This window comes from Arabidopsis thaliana, assembly GCF_000001735.4.
Source record: "Arabidopsis thaliana chromosome 1 sequence".
In the NCBI taxonomy this organism is placed as follows: domain Eukaryota; kingdom Viridiplantae; phylum Streptophyta; class Magnoliopsida; order Brassicales; family Brassicaceae; genus Arabidopsis; species Arabidopsis thaliana.
The window spans coordinates 16,466,949-16,488,878 of record NC_003070.9 but is presented as its reverse complement, the minus strand read 5'-3'; the positions used below and the strand labels follow the sequence as shown (position 1 = coordinate 16,488,878).

At 35.6% G+C, this 21,930-nt stretch overlaps 5 protein-coding genes, 2 long non-coding RNA genes and 1 pseudogene across 8 annotated transcripts; 2 read left to right on the top strand and 6 right to left on the bottom strand.

Moving 5' to 3' along the window:
* Window positions 1-416: 416 nt before the first annotated feature.
* On the top strand, window positions 417-2,649 carry EMB1075 (Pyridoxal phosphate (PLP)-dependent transferases superfamily protein). The gene is made up of 5 exons (NM_103496.3): window positions 417-902; window positions 972-1,203; window positions 1,287-1,480; window positions 1,560-1,696; window positions 1,782-2,649. The coding sequence occupies exons 1-5, from the start codon at window positions 581-583 to the stop codon at window positions 2,343-2,345; spliced, it is 1,449 nt and encodes a 482-aa protein (NP_175036.1). The 5' UTR covers window positions 417-580; the 3' UTR covers window positions 2,346-2,649.
* VIP1 (VIRE2-interacting protein 1) lies at window positions 2,552-4,648 on the bottom strand. Its single transcript, NM_103495.4, has 4 exons — window positions 3,929-4,648; window positions 3,701-3,833; window positions 3,159-3,243; window positions 2,552-3,070 (listed from the first exon to the last, which is right to left on the bottom strand). The coding sequence occupies exons 1-4, from the start codon at window positions 4,525-4,527 to the stop codon at window positions 2,862-2,864; spliced, it is 1,026 nt and encodes a 341-aa protein (NP_564486.1). The 5' UTR covers window positions 4,528-4,648; the 3' UTR covers window positions 2,552-2,861.
* A 1,371-nt stretch (window positions 4,649-6,019) lies between these two features.
* Window positions 6,020-10,720, bottom strand: AT1G43690 (ubiquitin interaction motif-containing protein). Its single transcript, NM_103494.5, has 7 exons — window positions 9,954-10,720; window positions 8,377-8,455; window positions 8,158-8,294; window positions 7,946-8,057; window positions 7,663-7,839; window positions 7,214-7,285; window positions 6,020-7,105 (listed from the first exon to the last, which is right to left on the bottom strand). Exons 1-7 carry the CDS (start codon window positions 10,358-10,360, stop codon window positions 6,290-6,292), a joined length of 1,800 nt encoding a protein of 599 aa, NP_175034.1. The 5' UTR covers window positions 10,361-10,720; the 3' UTR covers window positions 6,020-6,289.
* A 3,845-nt stretch (window positions 10,721-14,565) lies between these two features.
* AT1G07193 lies at window positions 14,566-14,836 on the bottom strand. The gene has a single exon (NR_139209.1). It is a non-coding gene; the product is annotated as an other RNA (long non-coding RNA).
* A 699-nt stretch (window positions 14,837-15,535) lies between these two features.
* AT1G43680 (nucleic acid-binding/zinc ion-binding protein) lies at window positions 15,536-16,674 on the bottom strand (the record flags this gene model as incomplete). The annotated part of the gene is made up of 3 exons (NM_103493.2): window positions 15,536-16,014; window positions 16,183-16,306; window positions 16,457-16,674. 3 exons carry the CDS (start codon window positions 16,672-16,674, stop codon window positions 15,613-15,615), a joined length of 744 nt encoding a protein of 247 aa, NP_175033.1. The 3' UTR covers window positions 15,536-15,612.
* Window positions 16,675-16,895: 221 nt separating this feature from the next.
* Window positions 16,896-17,597, top strand: AT1G07187. Its single transcript, NR_139208.1, has one exon. It is a non-coding gene; the product is annotated as an other RNA (long non-coding RNA).
* A 33-nt stretch (window positions 17,598-17,630) lies between these two features.
* AT1G43675 lies at window positions 17,631-18,007 on the bottom strand (annotated as a pseudogene; the record flags this gene model as incomplete). The annotated part of the gene is made up of 1 exon: window positions 17,631-18,007.
* A 371-nt stretch (window positions 18,008-18,378) lies between these two features.
* FBP (Inositol monophosphatase family protein) lies at window positions 18,379-21,581 on the bottom strand. The gene is made up of 12 exons (NM_103492.5): window positions 20,537-21,581; window positions 20,267-20,314; window positions 20,124-20,198; window positions 19,976-20,037; window positions 19,824-19,890; window positions 19,597-19,710; window positions 19,415-19,501; window positions 19,267-19,337; window positions 19,113-19,178; window positions 18,932-19,018; window positions 18,732-18,807; window positions 18,379-18,645 (listed from the first exon to the last, which is right to left on the bottom strand). Exons 1-12 carry the CDS (start codon window positions 20,693-20,695, stop codon window positions 18,532-18,534), a joined length of 1,026 nt encoding a protein of 341 aa, NP_175032.1. The 5' UTR covers window positions 20,696-21,581; the 3' UTR covers window positions 18,379-18,531.
* Window positions 21,582-21,930: the final 349 nt, after the last annotated feature.

The following is a 21,930-nucleotide window of genomic DNA, read 5'->3' as shown; positions in this document are numbered from 1 at the left end:
TTGGAGATAAAAAAATATTGCATAGTGTAATTATATCGATTAATATAATTTTTATTAAGAAATATAAAATGTTTTTCGTTATTCAATTTTTTTTTTTTTTTTTTGTTGTTACCATAAACTAAAATCCTAAACGTTCATATCTAATCAAACTAAACGTACATTAATTTCAAATCACTAGTTTTGAAATTTGGACCAAAGTTTTAATTATTGTTAAACAAAAAACTCTTCTCGATTTAGTTTTAGTAATTAATTAAAAAAATAATCATGTATGAATCTCATGGCAAGTTGGTAACCTTTTAATTTATTTACATAAAGAAATAAATCAAATCTCATGACTACCTTTAAAAAACATTATTATAAAAAAAGAAAAATATAAAAATCTCACGAACAACAACAACAACACACACAAGTGACTACGAAAGGGCAAAAACCAAAAAGAGAATCAAATTTTGCCTCTTCTATATAAATCAAATCAACGACGAAGCGTCGCTCTCGTTTTCTGTGTGTCTCTCTCTTTGTCCCACCATTTTCACCGCTTCTCCTCCAATCACTCAGATCTACAGATTCCTTTAAAACAACAATGGTTGGATCTTTGGAATCTGATCAAACTCTTTCAATGGCCACCTTAATCGAAAAACTCGACATCTTATCTGACGACTTCGATCCAACCGCCGTAGTCACCGAACCGTTACCTCCTCCGGTAACTAATGGAATCGGAGCTGATAAAGGAGGAGGAGGAGGAGAAAGAGAGATGGTTCTCGGTAGGAATATACACACAACGTCACTCGCTGTAACGGAACCGGAGGTTAACGATGAATTCACCGGAGATAAAGAAGCTTATATGGCTAGTGTTCTTGCTCGTTACCGGAAAACTTTGGTTGAACGAACCAAAAACCATTTAGGTAAAATTTGATCTGATCTGATCTTTTTTTTTGAATCGGAATCGGAATCTGAATCGGAATCTGGTGTAGGTTATCCTTATAACTTGGATTTCGACTATGGTGCGCTTGGTCAGTTACAACATTTTTCGATTAATAATCTTGGAGATCCGTTTATTGAAAGTAACTATGGTGTACACTCAAGACCTTTTGAAGTTGGTGTGTTGGATTGGTTTGCTCGTCTTTGGGAGATTGAGAGAGATGATTATTGGGGTTACATTACCAATTGTGGTACTGAAGGCAACCTTCATGGCATTTTAGTCGGGTACGTTTTTCGAAAATCATCGGTGTTTTGATTCATTCGAAAAACCGAAAAAAAACGGTGTTTGATTTGATGTGTGTTTGTAGGAGGGAGATGTTTCCGGATGGGATATTGTATGCGTCGCGTGAATCGCATTACTCGGTGTTTAAAGCTGCTCGAATGTATCGAATGGAGTGTGAGAAGGTTGATACGCTTATGTCAGGGGAGATTGATTGTGATGATTTGAGGAAGAAGTTGTTGGCTAATAAAGATAAACCGGCGATTCTTAATGTTAACATAGGTTGGTTTATGTTTTAGTACTTTGGCTTTGTTTGTTGTGTTAGGATTGGTGCTAATGGTTGAAATCTTGTTTTCTTTAGGAACGACGGTTAAAGGAGCTGTTGATGATCTTGACCTTGTTATCAAAACTCTTGAAGAGTGTGGTTTCTCACATGATAGGTTCTATATTCATTGTGATGGAGCTTTGTTTGGACTTATGATGCCTTTTGTCAAACGTGTAAGTGTATAGTCTTCAGTCTAAGCGAAATCGTTATGATAATCTTTGTTCTGCTCTGAGATTTGTTGTTTTATCTCCTCTGTAGGCACCGAAAGTGACGTTTAATAAACCGATAGGGAGTGTGAGTGTATCGGGCCACAAATTTGTCGGGTGTCCAATGCCATGTGGTGTTCAGATAACAAGAATGGAACATATCAAAGTCCTCTCCAGTAACGTTGAGTACCTTGCTTCAAGGGATGCAACAATCATGGGAAGTCGTAACGGGCATGCTCCTTTGTTCCTCTGGTACACCTTAAACAGGAAAGGTTACAAAGGATTCCAGAAAGAAGTTCAGAAATGCTTGAGAAACGCGCATTACCTCAAAGACCGACTTCGTGAAGCTGGGATTAGCGCCATGCTTAATGAGCTTAGCAGCACTGTGGTCTTTGAACGGCCTAAAGATGAAGAGTTTGTTAGAAGGTGGCAGCTTGCTTGCCAAGGTGATATAGCTCATGTGGTGGTTATGCCAAGTGTTACAATCGAGAAGCTTGATAATTTCCTGAAAGACCTTGTCAAACACAGATTGATCTGGTACGAGGATGGATCTCAGCCTCCTTGCCTTGCATCGGAGGTAGGAACCAACAACTGCATCTGTCCAGCTCACAAGTGACGGCACCATTTCTCATTTGTTGGTATTGTTGTTTTCTAGTAAGCCACATCTAGTTTAAATTCCTCATCACTGTATTCCTGAACTTGGTTTCAATCATCGTAAAATTTTGTCAGTTTCTCTTATTTACAAGTTAAGGTTTCAAACAGTGTTTACAATTTGTAGCTCAATCTGGAGCATGATCAACCTTCACTTCGTCGTTCGCAATCGTTTACCGAGTTTTAGCATTATCGTAACAGCAAGTATGTGCCTTAAGCCGCTGATTTAGCTGCGTGTTTGATGATCGGTGCTTAATGCCTAGGAAAAGTGCTTACTATAAAGATTTTTGGGTAGTATATTACAATGGATACTACTTGTAAAGATAGACCGATGTCGCCATGAACATATCTGCATAGACGCTAACAACACAAAAGCCATTATACATGGATACATACATACTTTTTACATACATCAAATATTGCAGCCCGAAATGAATATAACGTATTTATAACTCAGCAAACATATATAGGTGACACGAACTCAGCCTCTCTTGGTGAAATCCATGTAGCTTGGGAGCGATGGCTGCCCGTTTGTACTCATCTGTTGGTTCGTTTTGTTCCCAAACTGATTCATTGCCGATTGCTGAGATGAGAATTGAGCACGGTTGTAAGAATTTCCATTCCCCTGAGGAATTTCTCCAGCTACCACCTTAAGTCGGTTCAGTTCATCCCGCAGCGCTTCATTCAAAGCTGAAAATTACACCGAACAATATATATCGTAATGAGGACTTTGGTTTACATATTGAGAACGACCCAATGAAAAAGAAAATGGCTTTACCATCCCTAAGTTCAGCTTGTTGCTCTAAAGCTTGAAGCCGCATTTTGAGGTGTTTATTTTCAGTGTTCAGCTCTGATGTTCCTCTCTACACAATATAAGAAAAAGCACAGATTAGAGATGCAAGAGACATGAATCATTTTATCTTACTCCTATGTTGCTTTTATCACTAAAGTGGAAACAAAACTTACACTCTTGCAAGTGTATACATTACACTATTGACATATCTCACATGTTGATTAATCAGCTAAATTAACATGAGAATAACATATCTTATAACACTGCATCTATACTTGTTCCTAGTAGCAAACACATGTCCTCTCTATACACCAAGAAGCAATCTTAAACACACTAAGCAACAATACAAGCTTACAAGCTGCCAAGCTCAAATCAAGATATCAGAAATAGTTCCTTAGAGTAATCTTCACTAATCACATCAGCTTCGTAAAACACAAAGCTTTAAAGATATTTAGTAATCTACTCACCAACCTTCACTAGTCACACCAATTGCATAAACACAATGACAAAGTAATACAAAACATTACCTGTAACATAGTGACTTGAGCAGACAATGTAGTAGCTTCATTCTGAAGTGTCTGAACCTTCCTCTCTAACTCACCAGTATACCTAATCTTCCTCTCTTTCGACCTCGCCGCAGATTGTCTATTCGCTAAAATCCTATCAAAAACCCATCACAAAACACTATTTCAAACCTCAATCAAATCACAAAAAAGTTACAAGCTTTAAGTAAAAAACAACACTAAATTATATACCTTTTAGCTCTTTTAGGATCAAGCAAAGCAAGCTCAGCAAGTCTATCACCACCCATACCCATATTCTTCTTCCCACTATCTTTACCACTCACAGAAGCTAAAATCGATTCGATATTAAACGACGCCGAACTCATCTCTCCATCCATAGAATTACTCCTGCTATGATGATGATTCCCTTTCTTCTTCTCTCCTGAACTTGTAGCTATAAACTTCTCCTCAGTAACACCCAAATCATCGAAGAAATCGGAATCAACCGAGAAGCTACGAACATGGCGACCGAATCTAGCTTCGGGTTTTGGAGGAAGAGAATTAGGAGGAACAACACCGTTCGATGAGGTTTCTTCCGAATCAACGGACATGGGAGAAGCTTGCGGTTGTTGTTGTGATTGTTGTGGTGGTGGTGGAGCGTTGAGGAAGTCTAGAGAAGAGAAATCGATATCGGAAGGATCGAATAAGAGGAGATCGTCGATTGATTCGCCGGAGAAGAAGGTTTCAGAGCGAGCTCGACGGTGATGAGAGATACGTTGACGTGGAGCTTCAGGCATATGTTCTATTTCACTGAGAATCGTTTGATTTGGTCCTCTTCCTCCTCCTTCCATTGATTTTTTTTTTTCCCGGCGGCGAGGTTTTCGCAAACCTACCGAGTTTATTACAGAGAAATGTGAAAGTACAAAAGAAATTTTGTCGAGAGGGGCAGGTAAGTACTAAGTAGGACCAAAGTGATGTGTTTGGTCTGAAAACCTATATTCTCGATATTTACCAACTTATTTACTTTTAAAAAAACAATATATATAAATAAATAATACTAATAATCTTATCCGGTTCTCACATTGAATAATGTTTCGGTTTACTTCAACAGATTATATTTTGTACATTGTAACATGTGTCTACAAGGATCAAAAGTTGAAGGAATTATGTAACTAATCGAATATAAAGACACAAGAACTTCAATTAACAACCGCTCATGATTACTGCTAATATTCAGTAATTCTAAAACGGGAAATCCCAAAAAAAAAAAAAAAAATCTATTTGATCCATGATCAATGATCCGGTGAACCGATTAAACGGGTTGGATGATTGTTTACGAAATCTATTTGATTTTGAAAATATTTAAAGTTTTGTTTTATATCAGTTATGTATAAAACCTTTTCAATTCTTTTCAAGCGGCCACATACGAGCCAACATACCTTTCTCGTCTTTTATGAATATTTAGTCTCTTAAGAATTTCTTTTTTCTTTTTGTCATTAGAAATATAGATTATATTGGTGATACAAGATCGGAATACAATAGCCGGCAAGGTATTCAAACCTTCCAGAAACTTAAGCCGGCGAATATATGTAGACTTCCAGAGACAATGATCAAACCAAATGGGAAAACCCCAAACATACAAATACACTAATCTGAACCAATCTTCCTAGACTCATAGCACAAAAAAAACAAAAAAAATTTACAAAGTCTAAATCAAGATAAAAACAAACAGATGTGGAGAGTCTTTTTTCTTTATTAGTTTATTTTTATCATTGGTGATTTTTTATTATTTTAATATATATTTTTAACTTTTAGTTGGATTTAAAATTTTTGATTACATTACTGTTCTCGTTAGATTTCAATTTTTTTGTTAAACATGACACACTCATTTTTATTTTTCATTTATAAAACTATATAATCTCTATAAATACATAATATAAAAATATCAATTGATTTGCGGTTCGACTCGATGGTCCGGAAGGTAGTCCAGTTTGCCTTCTGGATGATGTTTAAAAACATTGATATTATTCCTACCCTTATCTATAAATAGTGACTTTGATTGCTAGCAAATGAAAAAAATAGTGTTTTGATCTAATTGAATGGAAATAAGCAGCAATTGTTTGGAAACACTTTTTTTTTATTATAAAAAAAATTAAGAAGGTGGATATGTTGTAGAAGTGCGTATAACCAAATCCATTAAAAGATGTTTACCAAACATAAAATACTATCTACTATTGTGGTGCATGCTGTACCGCGATATAATAACAAAAGTAAATATACATGATCAAAAAGTAAAATTTATATGTAATTGTTTAAGTATTGGGATGAAACCATAGTTTCTTAGCCATTTCAAGACCTTAGTCTTAAATCAGAATATGATCAATGTTATTGAAAGCAATTTTATCCAACAATTGAAATATTCATTTGTCTCAATAATGTTCAATAATAGATAACAAAAATTCTACATCAATACACAACATGAAAAAAACGGACAACGCAAAGAAAGTTCAGACGCGTGTTAACCGCCAAATCAGATCAGCAGTTTCCGTTTTCTTTCTTTAGAATCCAATGAGCCAGAATAAACGCTCAAGCTTTCTCATAATACAACATTCTTCAGACTATACTTGGAGGATCTCCAGACCAGCTACAAGCGGCACGCGACCACCGAGTTCTGATACAATCCACCAGTGGTGCATGTTGGACCGGTTTTGGCTGATTCACTTCTGAGTCTTTCTCAGAGCTGCTCGGCGGCAGTGCACATGTCATGTACTCTTCTGGTGTCCATTTTGGAGGAACCGATACGTTTAGTTTTGTCAGCCTTGGCCTTTGCATAGGAACCATCCCACCTTCCACAGCCATTGCTTGACCACCACCGTTTATATCGGACTTGGCAATTCCGTTGAAGTGATAGATATCAAACACTTTCTTTCCCATCAGTCCTGTTGCATCTTTTATCCCTCCCAAATTTTGGTCTAGTTCCAAGATAACTTGCCATAACTCGCTCCACACGATGAAACCCGTGGCGCAGATGTCGTCGAGCTTCTTGATTGGGAGTCTGATGTTTGTTTCCTGAGCAACTTGGTGAAAGGCCTCCACAGTTATGAAACCTCCTCCTCCGCTTTGGTCTCTTGCATCGAAAGCTCTTCTTATCTGAGACTCTCTCAGCTCAAGTTCGTTTTCTTCTTGGACGGATGGGTCAAGTGCAAACAAGACGGTGTAATGAGACTCACTGCCAATAACCCATATTGGCCATTTGGGACATTTGAGATTCTGACCGACTTTGCAGAAGTTGAGAGACTCGAGCAACGTGAGGAAGCCCACATCTACATTCTTAGATATGCCTTTCAGAAACATGCCGCCTCCAAGATCCATCCGTCCATCAAATACATTAGGAACCGCTTCTCCACACAGCAGCAGGTTTACAATTTCCTAATAAAAAAAGAGGCATAGAGAAAAATCAGTAGAACTCAAAACACAGGATAGAAGTAGGAGAAACAATTAACCAGTCTAGATTCTGAAATGTGTTTGTTCTATTACCTGGGAGGCATGTCCAAATGGTGCAGTTACTAGGGGGAGGTTTGGATCATCCCTGTCGGCTTGAACTGAATCCTGTTCATCACAAAATTATCCATTAACGCTATTTTAGGCAGTAATAGACACATAAGAAACAAAGGAGAGATCCATCGAGCTGACCTAGAGAAATGAAATGAATTATCTACCACAATGATTCTGTTAAGATCAGGAATCAAAATCTTGCTTTATTACTAATCAATCCTAGAGCATATTGACCCCAAGGCTCTCAAGGCCCCAAACTAGTCAACGACCTAAACATCTAAGCATTTTTCTAATCAAAGGATCCCACACAACCACAGGACTAAATCAAAGGATTCAAATTCGTTCAATCCCCTACTATCATTCAGGTTTGCCTCCTTGCACACATGTTAACAAACAAAAGAGTAATAAGGATCAAGGTTGCGTCAATATACCAGTCCTCGGGAGAGTAAAGCAGAAATTAGGAACAGCAAAGCACCCATGCGACTTTGAAAAGCAGTTATTGTGCCTTCTAGCTTATTTTGGGCACTGGCTTGAGTTGTGAATGTCTCGAACCTTAAGATCTTCTGCAAATCTGAAGCAGATTCAATGGGGAGCCCACCAGCCATTGCCTGCAACAATATATTAGAAGGAATCTGATAAGGACACCACATATATATTACTGCAGCAAAACCAATGCTTGCACCAGATATGAAGAACTACTCAAGTTCAACTAACCTCATCTTTTTGATTACTACTGGAATCCTCAAAATTAGTGAAACTTGCTATTACAGCGCGGTTGTTGTCTCCACACATAAATAGAATCTCACACATACTTCTGACAAGGGCCCTGCAAAATACGGGACAAACAACGATATATGCTGAGTACTAAGCATGATAACTAAATTTCGGAAGTAAATCATAGTCTTAACTATTCTGAGAAAAATCACTTTGTTTTTGCTTCTTCAGTTACAGAAGAGAAGGAGTCAGACACAACATGACGATCTTTAGATAATGTCCAGACACCCATACAGGGGGAAGCTACTCTGTCACCCGGAAAGTAAAGAAGGTATTTAAGAACAAATGCCTACACAGAAAAAGGAACAGTCAGCATCAACTGTAAGAATGTTCCCGGGAACAGATCACAACAAGAAAATTAAGAGAATTACTTGTAGTGCTGCTAAAACACCGCAGGGCCCACCTTCATGCTGCACTAATCCTATAGTAGTTTCAGGATCAGGGCTAAATCTATAAATAAGGAGTCAAAACATTAGTTACATAGTGGGCACATTAAGTTAATTATGAAATACGATACAATAACAAAAAAAACATGGAAACTCGCAGCGTGAGGAACCATATTTCACTGAAGAAATAAGTTACATTATGACATGTCTGATACAAATAGATTATGGTCCACTATTATATCAATATACCTACGAGAAAACAAAATGTCTGGAATAACCAAACATTTTCGGAGACTATGCAAATCTGATTTGATTTTTGAAATTAGAGCTGAAGGAAGAAAGAATCATAAGCAATTAGAGCGTGTTTACAGGTATAGCCATCAAAATTTAATTGCCTTTCATGGAAACATATTCTCCAGAAAAGATCAATCTGATATGATAGATCTGCAGCAAATATTTGCTGGATATTAACTGACATATGACTGATTTGGTATCTATAATTTCGAAAAAATTAGGGATAATGGTTGTGTTTATTATCAATAGGGAACAAGAGGGTGATAATCGGATAGCTTCCGAGGGATAAGAGCGTTCATCTCTTGTTAGGAAGCTTTGCCAACTGCATGAAGCTTTCCGTGTGGGGAAAATTTCTATGCTTTTTCTACAATTTCTATGTATGTAAATATTTCCTCCTTGACTCTTTACCCTATCAATTCATTTAACTAACAGGAAATTAAAAGATTCCCAACAAGCAACAAGGGGATGGAAAGGAGCTAAAGATAGAGAAGACTAGATTGAGAAAAGGCTCAGTGGGGAGAGCCCAACAAGAATGCAAGTCAGTTGACTATCAGCAACGTGTAAGTCACTATCTAAAGGGCGCGATACAAAACTAATGCCTTAAAAGGCCATAAGACACTTTCACTCTTAATCTAGCTTAGGTGTTGAGAAGGATCCCATATCGGATAGCAGATAATAAAACTAATGTCTTAAAAGGCCATACGATACTTTCACTCTTAATCTAGCTTTTATGTTGAGAAGAATCCCACATCGTATATAAAACTATTGCCTCAAAAGGCCATAAGAAACCCTCACTCTTAATCTAGCTGCTCTGGTGTTGAGAAGAATCCAATATCAGATAGCTGAATTTAAACTAATGCCTTAAACGTCCATATGATACCCTCACTCTTAGTCTAGCTTCTGTATTAACTACCACCCAACGGGGTTTTAACGGCTTTCTAACGAATCCAACTCATATCCGCGCCAACTAGTCATTAACGATATCACTACCTAGAGGGTTTGAACGGCTCAGTAACGGATCCAACACACATTCGCACAGCTAGACATCAACCATATCACCACAACTAACAATCACAAATCTTTTCTTCTCAATTCTCAGCTACTTATTCACAACCAACACCATACCTTCTCTCCTAGATAAAGAGATATACTTCTTAAACTCTAGAAACTATATACAGTCAAATTCAAAACCCTAGCTACTATATGAATGCACTAAACCCAATGACAAAATTTAAAGAACAACACAAATCCAAATTCAAGAATCATACCTTATGCCTTGATTAGTCCATTGAGCAAGAACACTTTTCGAAACCTCATTCCCAAACACAATCGAAAACAACTGATCAGACTCTTCCACAGACAACTCCTTCCCCAAACAAGATCCCACAACTTCCTCATCCTTATCACCACCAACAACACTAATTGGCAAAACCCTAGCTTTGTTAACAGGAGAAGGACTCTTAGGAAACAAAACCATACGCTTCTCAGCAGCAGCAGCCATAAGCTCTCTCTGCAACCGACGAGATTTCGCCTCCGGTGATTCACCACCAGATTGAGATCCGGATCCAGTTTCTTCTTCTTCAATGGGTTTGCTCCGTTTTGGCTCAGGAGGATTGTATTGCATACTCATCTTAAGAGCCAATTTCAAATCTTCGTCTTCTTGATGATCCGCCATTGAAAAGATAGAGATTTTGCTCGGAGGATCCAAAGATTGGAACTTTGAACACTTTCCGTTACGAATTGGTAAAAAAAACAGACAATTTTTGTTGTTGTCTCCGCAAGATCAGATTAGCTTTGCCCAAATCATGAAGACACTCAATTCGAATCTTTTTCTCTGATAAATATAATCCCCAAAAGGGATTTTTAACATAATGAATGAGATTTTCCTAATCTCTTGAGGATAAAGTTTTCAATTTTGGTTTGGGCATCGATGAATTAGACAAGGGATTGGATTTTGGGTTTCTCGAACGATTTAGGGCAAAAAGAAATAAAAAAAATCGACAAGGAAAAAAATATGGAAAAATATTAAATAAGCTGGTTTATTCTTCGCAAAAAGAAGAAAAAAGAAAGCTGGTTTATTCTATAAGTGGTTATTTACCTTTATTATCTTTTTTTTATCATCCGCGATACGCCGCGGTTTTTTCGAATTTTTTTGTATTGTTTAATTTAAATATAATTTTTACTTACTCAAATCATTAAGTAATTCACGACTATGATACACTCATACTTTGAATTTGGATTACAAAAAAAATCTTCAAGTATGAGAAAACTATTAAAATAGTTTTATTAAAAAATCATGTAATATTAAAATAAATTTAGTAATAGTATAATTAAATATGTAAAATTAAATAATATATAAAATTAAATAATAAAAATATCATTAACCTATAAATTAGAAGTTGAAGAGCTTACATTAATTATTTAATAGACACATGGCAAATGCTAAAGTGATGATGTGTCAATCATATGGAGAAAGTTGGCCAACTTTCATATACAGTATAACATCTATAAATTAATACTCTATAAATTAATAACCTCTATAAATTAATAAATTCTTCCGGTCCCGAGTTAGGACCAATGTAAAAAATGACATAAATCGATAAATTAATAAGATAATAATTTTTTTGAAAGTCATATGTAAATCTATTGTCCCATCAATATCATAAATTAATAATTATATAAATGTATCAACTATATATATATATATATATTATATGTAAAAAAATTCTTTATAATATTTTTTTGGTTAAATTCATATTTGTTCTTTGTTTGACTATAGTTTTTATATTTTACTGTATCAAAACTTTTGGTGTTTTTTTCTATACATTATTATTATATATTACTTGTAACTGGTTTTAGAAAGATATTTTCTATATGAAGGAAATCTTATAGAAACTTTTAAAAAGTTACCAAATTAGGAAAATCTCTCTATAAATTATTAAAATATTAATTTATCGATAAATTAATACCTCTCTAAATTAATAAAATTTCGGAGTTCCAACATTATTAATTTATAGAGGTTTTACTGTATATGATTAATCAAGAACGATGGGCAGCTTAAATGGGCAACCATTTTTTTTTTTAAACACCAAATCAATAATATTATATTATAAAAGTGTTATATGATACATGATTCATAAAACCATTTAAATACAACCATTAAACTAAATAAAGAAAATTGAAAACAATTTTCACGAAAAAATGAAGAGAGATTTACTGTGATAGAATACAAATTAGGTGTTATTACAATAACAGACAGAACTTTGTTTTATTACTGTCATATTGTCGTCTTTTTTTTAATACCCAGCGTGCTCCTACTAAACATTACGAAAAAAACGTAATTACAAGGAATGCCACTGCCACGTCAGAAATTGCTGACGTGGATTAAATGAACTCAGCCGTAACACGATACAGCGGCAGTTACGGCTGAGTTACGGTATGTTGCGGCTGACTTACGACAAAAATATATGAGTAATAACAAAACGGCAAAGTATGAGTATAACTCAGCCGGACGTTACGGCTGGTTTATAAAAAATGTTGCCTGAGTTATACGATAACTCAGGTAACTGTATGGCTGAGTTAAGGAATGTTGTCCGAGTTATAAGAATTTATAGCATAACCCAGATAACGTTATGGCCGAGTTATGAGAAAACGGCTGACTTATTACCTCGACACGGTTGAGTTATATTTTTGGACGGCTTAGTTATGGGATGATGTGACAGTTGAGTTATGATCGAGTGTTATAAATCAGTTGTAAAGAGCTCGATTACTAAATAACTCAGCCTTGTTACGGCTGACTTATGTGCAAAAGATTAATTACTATAATAGCATGCAGTTACGGCTGAGTTAGTTGAGTTACGACATTACACGGCTGACTTACCTTTTTTAATTACTGTAATAGTATTCATGTTGCGACTGACTTATAGATTTGCTTGATGGCTGAGTTATCAAATGTTCGTTTGGTGGCTTACTTGTCACCTCATCAATTCAAAACGACGTCGGATGTAATATTCCATGTCATCATTCCATGAGAGCATCATCAAAGGACAAAAAAATAGGGCCAAAATTTTTCAACTCGTCTTCTTCACCTGAGTTTTTTACATCACCGGAACTTCTAATTCCTCATCGTTTTCCTTATTTTTTTCAATTTCTTTCATCCTTCTCCTGATATGGTTGATCCGGTTCCGTAATTGTTGTTTCCGGGAATTGGGTATAGAAACACAAAAACATATTTAACACTGAGGAAAGAGGGTGTAGACTTGTGCAGATAGATGCGGAAACAACGCACGACAAACTTGTGAAGTTGTCGCTCGATGATAAAGTTAGACGAAATGTTGCATCTCTTATTGTTTCGCGACAAATTTACATGTCACGACTGAGTTATATGCTTAAGGGAAGATGAAAGGTTCAGTCAATTTACATGTCACGGCTGAGTTATATGTTCCAGGAAAGACGAAAGGTTCGATAAAATTACATTACAGCTTAGTTATATGCTTAAAAGAGAACGAAACGTTCAGTCAATTTACATGTCACGACTGAGTTATATGTTCCAGGGAATACGAAAGGTTCGGTAAAATTACATTACGGCTGAGTTATTTGTTTAAGGGAAGACATCTATAAATTTACATGTCACGGGTGAGTTATATGTTCAAGGGGAAACGAAAGATGAGTGTAAATTATATGTTACGACTGAGTTATATGCTTTAGAGAAGACGAAAGGTTCGGTAAATTACATGTCACGGCTGAGTTATCATTCAGGGAAGACGAAAGGTTGTGTAAATTATATGTTACGTCTGAGTTACATCACGTTACGGCTGAGTTACATCACTTTACGGCTGATTTATAATACAGATCCGAAATCAACATTTTTCTGGGGAAGACAATATGAAATTTATTGGCCAAATAACAACAATCAAATTAAGAAATGTAAGAATATGTTTGAGGGATACATAGAAGGAAGACGAAACCGTATGAATCAAAACATTGATAGAAGTAAAAATATCTCTAAATATATAGATCGATTGAGAGGAAAACTAAACGAGAAACATATAAAATCAAAGTAAAAGAGTAGTTATTCCTGATTCAACTCAAACCTGTAACGAATCATATAAAATACCATAGATCTCTTTGATTTGAGTTTTGATTTTTGATGATTTGAAATTCGACACCACCGAAGGAGTTTCGGCCGAAAGAGACGAGATAAGTAGAGAACGGCGACAAAATTAGGGTTCCGTCGACTGAACGATAGAAGAGTGCGACGTTTTTTTTTTTTTTTTTTTTGCGCGGATGAACAGTGAAACATGCTGAAAAAATGAGAAACTGGAAGTTTTAGGAGAATTTTTGGTTTCGGATGACGTGGATCAGGGTAAATGACATGGATTGGTGACATGGATAATCATTGTTTTTAATTTATTTTTAATTAAAAACAAATTTAATAATAATATTTAATTAAAACTAATCAAGGGTGTTAACTGTAATTACACAAGTATTGAAAACATGTGAGTAATAAAAAAAAGATGTGTTATATTTTAGGAATAAACATACAATTGTGTTCTATCCTAGTAATTATTTCAAAAATTAAAGTAATCCTGTTTCCCAAAAAAAAGTTTTACACGCAACATATGAAATCTGTAAAATTTTCTCTTTATATATTCGTGAAATGCTAACATCTTATAGATGAAATTCCCAAATGTTTTTTGTATCACATTGATTAAACAAACACACTTATATGTTGTTTGAAATGGTCCTCGATCATGTCTTTTGTAACGCCATATCCATCGTCGTAGATTAGTAACCATGATTTTCTTTTCCATAAAACTTATTCATTTCAAATGTGGCACAAAAAGAATGTCACCATTATTCGATCGTATCCTTAGAAAAAAGAAGTCATCATAGAGGCCAATTCCTTCGATCAAAAATATTTGTCTATTGATCCCCGAATCAAATACCCAAATGATTTCTGCAAACCATGCATTGATCAGGAGTAGATTTATCGGTCGAGAACCGGAGATGACGCTGATGAAAAAGATCACCATAAACAAATATTATAATTGACAATAACTCACGATTCAATCGAATTGACATGATATGTGACGAAAGATATTGGTGGGCTGGAATCCTCTTATTTGAATTCTAGTAATGGCTTCACTTGAATTTTGCAATTATTTGACTCTGTTGTAAACATGACCACAAAAGCCATCACCATCCAAAATGAAAAATAGATCTAGACAAAATTTGGTTAGAGAGGATTCTTCCCATCATAATTATTAGAAACAGAAGGAAAAAATTAACTAAGAAATATAAAGAATCCATCGAAAAATGTCGACGACTGTGAAACCAAAGAGAAAAAGTTTTGTAAAGTCGCTTCTTTGTCGTCAAAAGGAGAGGGAGAAGAAAACAGTTTCTAATATGTTTTTTTCTTTCTTTTTCACGCAAAACCATTTTTATATATGACATTAAAAGCATCTTCCAATAATGGAGAACCATTTTGGAGAAACATAGTACTCTTTACATCAACCGGAACCTTAAAAACAACCCAAGTAATATTACAACAGCTGTAACTATTAATAACTGATGAAAATAAAAGATGCGTCTTAGTCTTCAGACATAACTGGTGTCAATAACCATTCACCATTTGCTTGATTCCGGATCCTTCGAACACACCATCTTCTCACCATAAGAGTTATGAGTAATATACAAGTCAAAAAATGTAGTCATGGAAGATCATAAAGCTGCTATACAAATCTTCCTTTGTCATCTTATAACCATCTTCGTCCTTCAAAATTTTTTGTAACAACTCCACCCTATTGTTTAAAGTGGATCTTTATTACCTAAAGTAACTTACTGAAACCTTGATTCCCATAAACAAGTATCATTAGAGTAGATAAAACCGATTCTACTCTAATATTAAGCCCTTCATGTAAGAATTTAAGGAGCCTCACCATCCACCAGATAAAACCTTATCCCCAGTTCCATACGTCTCTGTCGGATGTTGCGTTCAGGATCTTCCCACACTTGCTTTCCTTTCTTTCGCTTGGAACTCTCACCAAATTCATAGGTAGGTCTAGTTGTAGGTCTCCATCCTGAAGCTGCAAGAAAACTAGCTGAAGCTATAGGAGTAGATGAGTTTGAAGATGATGAGAATCGATGAGGTAGGTTGCCTGCAGTATAAAAATTCCAGCTTACAACAGGAAAATCATGCAGAGGTGAATACGTTGAGATATTAGAATTTTGTGAGTTAATCTCTTGATCCCATCGATTGAGGCTGTTGGAGCCTTCACCATCATGCCTCTCTGGAATTACCATCACTTCTGATTCATCATCTAAATCCTCATGATGCACTAATTACGGACAATGGCTGACTTGATGATTTACACGGCAACAATTAGTGCAAACTTGTTGGAGTTTTTCATAATTAAAACCGTTCATGGCCCCTTCTCGAGATTCAAAGCGCACTCTTCTAAAGAAACGTAGTGGCTCAATAAAATCAATTCTAACCTTGACTCGAATGAAGGTAATCTGCGTTGTAGTTTCTTCATTGAAATCCATAGCCACAACCTCACCTAAAGTACTTGCAATGAACTCAATTGTCCTCTCTGATACATAAGGTGAATGTATTCCTCTAATTTGAAATTATAGTCTATATAAGTAAGAATATCCTCTGTAGCAAAATCTTCCCATCTCTGAAGTAAACCATTCATTATACACCCATGGCGCTCTCCTTAGGACATTAAGTAGGTATGCCTCAGAACGAAAACGAAATTGAAAGCACCTGTCATCAAGGATATGTCCATGAACTTGAGAACCTAGGCCCCACTGATAAGGTAACTCCAGTATAGCTCTTTCAACACTTTGAGTTTGAGGATTAAGAATTCTTCCAAGATGACTTAATCTATTAGAAGCAAAAGCTCCAGCATAAGCATGATATGGAATAAAGAGTTCACGACCCAATTCCATATGTTGGATGTCATTCCATAATTCATCACTCATCTTTTGGTTTGTGTTTTTTTTTTTAATCTTTTTTTTGTTGAAATGATGAAAGCTAAAAGTTACAGAAGTAAAAGAAAGAAACCCTACTAGTTACCGATTAAGGGAAAGGGAATAACCTTAATTATAAAATAATCAAAAGTTAATGACTCAACCCAAGAAAATTTGAGTATAAAGCATAAAACCCACCGCTTAAGTCTAGAGAAACTAAACCTTTTATTTTTTCTATCTTTTCAAAGTAATCCCTTAAAGATATTTACATGTTGTAATGCTCACCACAAACTCTCTGTTTTGCTCACAACCTCTGTTTGTGTTCTTGTTAAAACAAAAAAATACAAGAACACGTTTAAACACTTCAATGTATACATTGTTAATAAACTTGATAATCTTACACAACACAAAGACACACATACATACAGTGGTTTTGCTCCACTTGCTACACTACACATACTTAGACTCTAGACCACATCATAGACCTAAAACTTACATCAGCCACTCTACTATGTTGGAACTCCCAACTCCTTAATTCACTCTTACACAACATCTTAGACTCTATCTTAGACTAAGAACACAACACTCATTAACTAAACATACTTGGGCCTAATTCATCTGCAACCCATTACAACAAAACACAATGCCCAACATCTATTCTGTTGACTTTGTTCCTTCCTCTTCATGTTTCGTTGACTTCTTGTCACGACATCTTCTTCTTCATTTTGCTCCTTCTTTACGCTTGAAGCTTCTTCTCTATTCTTCTCTTCTTCTCATGAAGCTTTTCTTGTTGCAGGATTTAATCTAGGATTCACAATTCCAACATTACAGCTAACAAGATAATAGCTGAGATATATAAAATATAGGAAGGTCCTAAAACCGAATTAACTCAATAGAAAAATAAGAAAATCTACAATTATAAATCCCCTAGAAATAAAAACCTATAATGAAAATAAGTACCTAAAACCATCGGCAATACTTTTCTCCTAAATTAAAAAAGCTTTCATCCACCTAGGGTAACTTTGAGCCACATAAGAGTTCACTCTTATATCAGAAGTAACACTTCTAGCTATTTTATAGGCCCCCTAATTACACCCATTAGGTTCAAATAAAATGAACCAATCTTCCATCCCATCAGCCATAGATAACAGTGGGAAAATATGACTTACAAGTGATGGACAGTCCTTTGGTTTATGAAGGACTTTGATTATCTCCATTGTATTGGCCCCAAAAGTCACTTTCTGTACATGTAAACTTTTCATCCTCTCAACTGCCCATTCCCAGCTCTTAATCTTACCTTCAAACAAGGAAACTACGTGAGAGTAAGATCGACAGCTATGGAGAACAGAGATTTGTATGATTCCACCCTTTTTGCATTACTAAGTTGCAAAAATGTTTTTGACCTTTGAGACTATCGTTTCTCCCACTATCTCATAATAGCGTTGGAAAAAGGCAGCGTTAAAACCATCCCTGGTGCTCGTGTTGCTCCTATGGAGAAAAGCGCTTCACGTATTTCCTCAATAGTGACCTCCTTTAATAAGGCTTCATTCATCTCTGCTTTTCTTCTGATAAATCAATAGAAGCTTTTTAAAAAACTTGAAATAAAGTTCTTTCTTTCTTTGTGACATAAAGTGCTAAAGTGGGATCAATAATCAAAAGACAAGCTTGGAATGATCTAAAATTGGATGTTAGAATTAGCTGAAGACAAATTGAAGATATGAAAGAAAGAAGATTTTTATGTGCATTTAATGATAAAGAAAGATCTTCCTTTTGTAAATGAGTTATATTGTTCTTCTCATCAGAAGAAGATACTGTATATAGAAATAAGAGAGACAGAGACAGTAAGAGAATAAAAGAAGAATGAGAAGCTTAGTTCTTCTTTTCCTCCTCAGCATAGAGAGCTTTAATCTCTTCTACATCATCGTAGCTACCAAGAAATATCGGAGAACGCTCATGGATCTTCTCCGGGACAAGGTCTAGCGCCTGCATCAGGAAACGTAAACCGTATAGAAAATCTTTAAATTTCTGTCAAGTGACAATAAAATCAGGGTATAGAGGAAAATGTATACCCTTTTCTTTCCCGTAAAGGCCTGACCTCCGGCTTGCTCCATCAAAAACGACATCGGGAAAACTTCATACAAGACACTGTCCACATATATAAGCCAAAACAGTGTTAAGTTTTCTGCGGGGGGTTAACGGTTTATCGATCTCAAAACCAGAACAACCTTTTAGTGGTTATGTATTTGAACTAGCTTTATCCTAAGCTTACCGCAATTTTCCATTGGGGCTTTTCTTGTCAGCCGGGTACAAGAAGATTCCTCCATAAAGTAGTGTACGATGAACATCAGCTACCATACTGTTAACAAAATGAAATGAACCAAAAAGGGACCAAAGCATATGCTATTTACTATGACAGAGCTTTAAAATAGATAAAGGATCTTATATAATACCTTCCTACGTATCTCAGAGACTTTGCAGGAGAACCATCTTTAGGAAACTTGCATTTCTCTACATACCTACACCGAAACCGAAACCGAAAACGAAAACCATGAATATATCAAGCAAGCTAGACTTGAATCAGATTTAATCACTTTCTCTACATACTTTGTAGTTGGACCATCCCAGTTCTGCGCATTGCCTTCATTCACCGAATAAATGTTTCCCTTATTTGGAATCTGTACACAAGAAGATCTAATGAACCTTGAGAAACTCACAAAAAGGGAGTAACATTATGTTGACTAGTTCCCATTACCTTAATGTCCGGGTGAGTTAGAATGAACTCTCCTAGAGATGGGTCCAGTGTAAATCCGTGGACACCGGTTCCAGTGCTCAACACAAGCTGCGAGAGTTGATCACATTAAACTAACAATGTTGGAAACAACTAATCAGAGTAATTGATACTAATGTTGCCTTTGGGAATCTCATTTTCAGTACCATGCAGGAGCTTCCGTACATACAATAACCTGCAGCCACCATTTCATTCCCAGGTTTCAGAACATCTGCAGTGGTTGGCTCATCAGTGTGGTCCAACGTGTAAATTCCAAAAATCTACACACAATGAAACCAAACACAAAACGACAAACTTTTTCACATGATTCACTATCCAAGCCCTCTTTCAATGTTAAAAAAAAGGAAAACTTGGGTTAGATAATGAAACATACTGTGCCAATGGAAACACCACAGTCAATGTTTGAAGATCCATCAAGCGGATCAAAAACAACACAGTACCTATAGGTAACAAAAAATAATCAGATTACGCTAAACAATAACATTTTCATAAGCTAAATCAATGAGAGATCACTTCTAAACTTACTTTCCACGCTTGGATGGCTCCACAAACGTAGCTTCCTCATCTTCCTCCGAGACAAGAACAGACTACCACAAAGTTTCAATAGCCAAAAACAGTGAGGAGACACAAAATGAAAACATCCCTATATCATTTCAACTTCATAAACACTTACAGTTCTACCACTGCTAACCAAAGCGTTGACAAAGACATCATTAGAGAGCACATCAAGTTTCTTTTGCTCTTCACCCTAATACCACAAAAAATGGAATCTCAGAGACACCAAAATAACAAGAAGAAGAAACACACAAAACTTGCCTGAATGTTTGTTTCCCCTGCAAGTCCAATTAACTTAGCCAAACCAGCCTGCAACAAACAACCATAAAGATTACAACTTTCTCAATGGGCCATCCTAAATAACACTAAAGACGATTGAGACAACTCCACATATCTAGAAAAAGAGAATTTCCAGATCATCATTCATCAACAACCCATAAAAATCAAACCTTTTACCCAACATAAATCGAAAGCGACATCTTTTTTTAAAGCACTGACCCAAAAAATCATCTAAAGATCGAAACTTTTTACCTTATTAACAGCACTGCAAACGAATTTGCAACCCAAAACGATGTGACTAAGCAAAATGGTGAAATCACCACGAGATTCTGGATACTTTGATTGTTCATTCAACACGAATCTTGTAATGGTCATCAAATCCGTACGGTGAGCATCTGCTGCGTGATCCATCTTTATCTTTTTCTTTCTTTCTCTCAGCCTACCAAATGCGTTTGAATCAGATATTTAGAGAGAAATTTGCAATCTTTTATAGTCAATTTTTTGTGTGTTGCACGTTTCGAGGATGATGATGAGAGGATAAAGACGCGACCGGTGAGCATCGAACGTCTTCAGACGAAGCCAAAAGGAGATCCGGATGACACGTGGCAGTGACGGGTTTGGCCGTAAACTTTGTTTGGGATAATGTTAAACAAACCAACCTCGTCCTCGTATCTTGATACAATTGCCTCATCTTTAAGAAAAAGATTCGTCATTTTCTCTTCTTTGAGTTTTTGACGTACTCTTTTTTTCCTTTTTTTTTTATAAAGCAAAATAAGTTCATCAAAATATTAAAGGTGGTCATTCAGAGAAGCGGGTCGGGTCGGATTTAATAGAATAAATCCAAAATATCGGTTTGGGTATGAATTTTTAAGCCCTTTTTTGGGATTGATACCCGATTTTTTGGGTAAAATTTGGGGTTTTACGTAAAATTTAGATTTTAAATAAAATATTTGGGTATTTAGATTCAGGTTCGGATCATGTTTGGATTCGGGTTTTTCGGATAGAGGAATTTAAAATCAAATAAAAAAAATCTTCGAGTTCAGGTTTGGTTTTCGGTCTAATTTTTTTGATCTGTTTCAGTTCGGATAATCGATCCCAGGTTTTTTGCTTAGTCCTAATTCATCTAATTTAAGCTAAAAACAGATGGTCTGTTTTATCTTGATATACTCTCCTTATTTCTCAAAATTATAAAAAAAAAAAGATATTAACGTTAGTACTTATTACTTCTTTGTCAATCCTACAAAGATTCTCGACAAGTAATGACATTCTCAATAGCCTTTAGTAATCTCCTTGATAATTATTGATTACCTTCTCGATGATGACTTGTAGCTTTTTCTCGAACATAACTCTTTGTTTTGATTGTTTCTCCTTTGCATAATCCGTTATTACCTCTTCCAATCTTTTTCCATCGATATTTTTTTATATCTAGTCCAACTTCTCCTGGTTCATTTTTGTGCGTATGCATAACCTTTTGGTAAGGTCATTTTTTGACGCATTGCATATGATTAGCATGACTATGGCATCGTAGTAGCAGTCGATAGTTACACGAAACTTCTATTTTACACGAGATGTTTTTTGGTTGTGTTATTTATAATTTGTATTAACTAAAACATTAAAAAATTTTAACTCTTCTTAAGCTAACACCA

What these genes read in the sequence shown, in the direction of transcription:
- AT1G43690 (NM_103494.5), bottom strand. Translation starts at nt 10,360, where the DNA reads ATGGCGGATCATCAAGAAGACGAAGATTTGAAATTGGCTCTTAAGATG. An exon ending in GTGTTTTAGCAGCACTACAA is followed by an intron (nt 8,295 to 8,376) that starts GTAATTCTCTTA and finishes TTTTCTGTGTAG; the next exon opens with GCATTTGTTCTTAAATACCT. An exon ending in ACTGAAGAAGCAAAAACAAA is followed by an intron (nt 8,058 to 8,157) that starts GTGATTTTTCTC and finishes CGTATTTTGCAG; the next exon opens with GGCCCTTGTCAGAAGTATGT.
- FBP (NM_103492.5), bottom strand. Translation starts at nt 20,695, where the DNA reads ATGGATCACGCAGCAGATGCTCACCGTACGGATTTGATGACCATTACA. An exon ending in TTTGCAGTGCTGTTAATAAG is followed by an intron (nt 20,315 to 20,536) that starts GTAAAAAGTTTC and finishes TGTTTGTTGCAG; the next exon opens with GCTGGTTTGGCTAAGTTAAT. An exon ending in TGTACGGAAGCTCCTGCATG is followed by an intron (nt 19,502 to 19,596) that starts GTACTGAAAATG and finishes CAACTCTCGCAG; the next exon opens with CTTGTGTTGAGCACTGGAAC.
- EMB1075 (NM_103496.3), top strand. Translation starts at nt 581, where the DNA reads ATGGTTGGATCTTTGGAATCTGATCAAACTCTTTCAATGGCCACCTTA. An exon ending in ACGAACCAAAAACCATTTAG is followed by an intron (nt 903 to 971) that starts GTAAAATTTGAT and finishes AATCTGGTGTAG; the next exon opens with GTTATCCTTATAACTTGGAT. An exon ending in TGATGCCTTTTGTCAAACGT is followed by an intron (nt 1,697 to 1,781) that starts GTAAGTGTATAG and finishes TCTCCTCTGTAG; the next exon opens with GCACCGAAAGTGACGTTTAA.
- VIP1 (NM_103495.4), bottom strand. Translation starts at nt 4,527, where the DNA reads ATGGAAGGAGGAGGAAGAGGACCAAATCAAACGATTCTCAGTGAAATA. An exon ending in CTCAAGTCACTATGTTACAG is followed by an intron (nt 3,244 to 3,700) that starts GTAATGTTTTGT and finishes TATATTGTGTAG; the next exon opens with AGAGGAACATCAGAGCTGAA. An exon ending in ACAAGCTGAACTTAGGGATG is followed by an intron (nt 3,071 to 3,158) that starts GTAAAGCCATTT and finishes TGTAATTTTCAG; the next exon opens with CTTTGAATGAAGCGCTGCGG.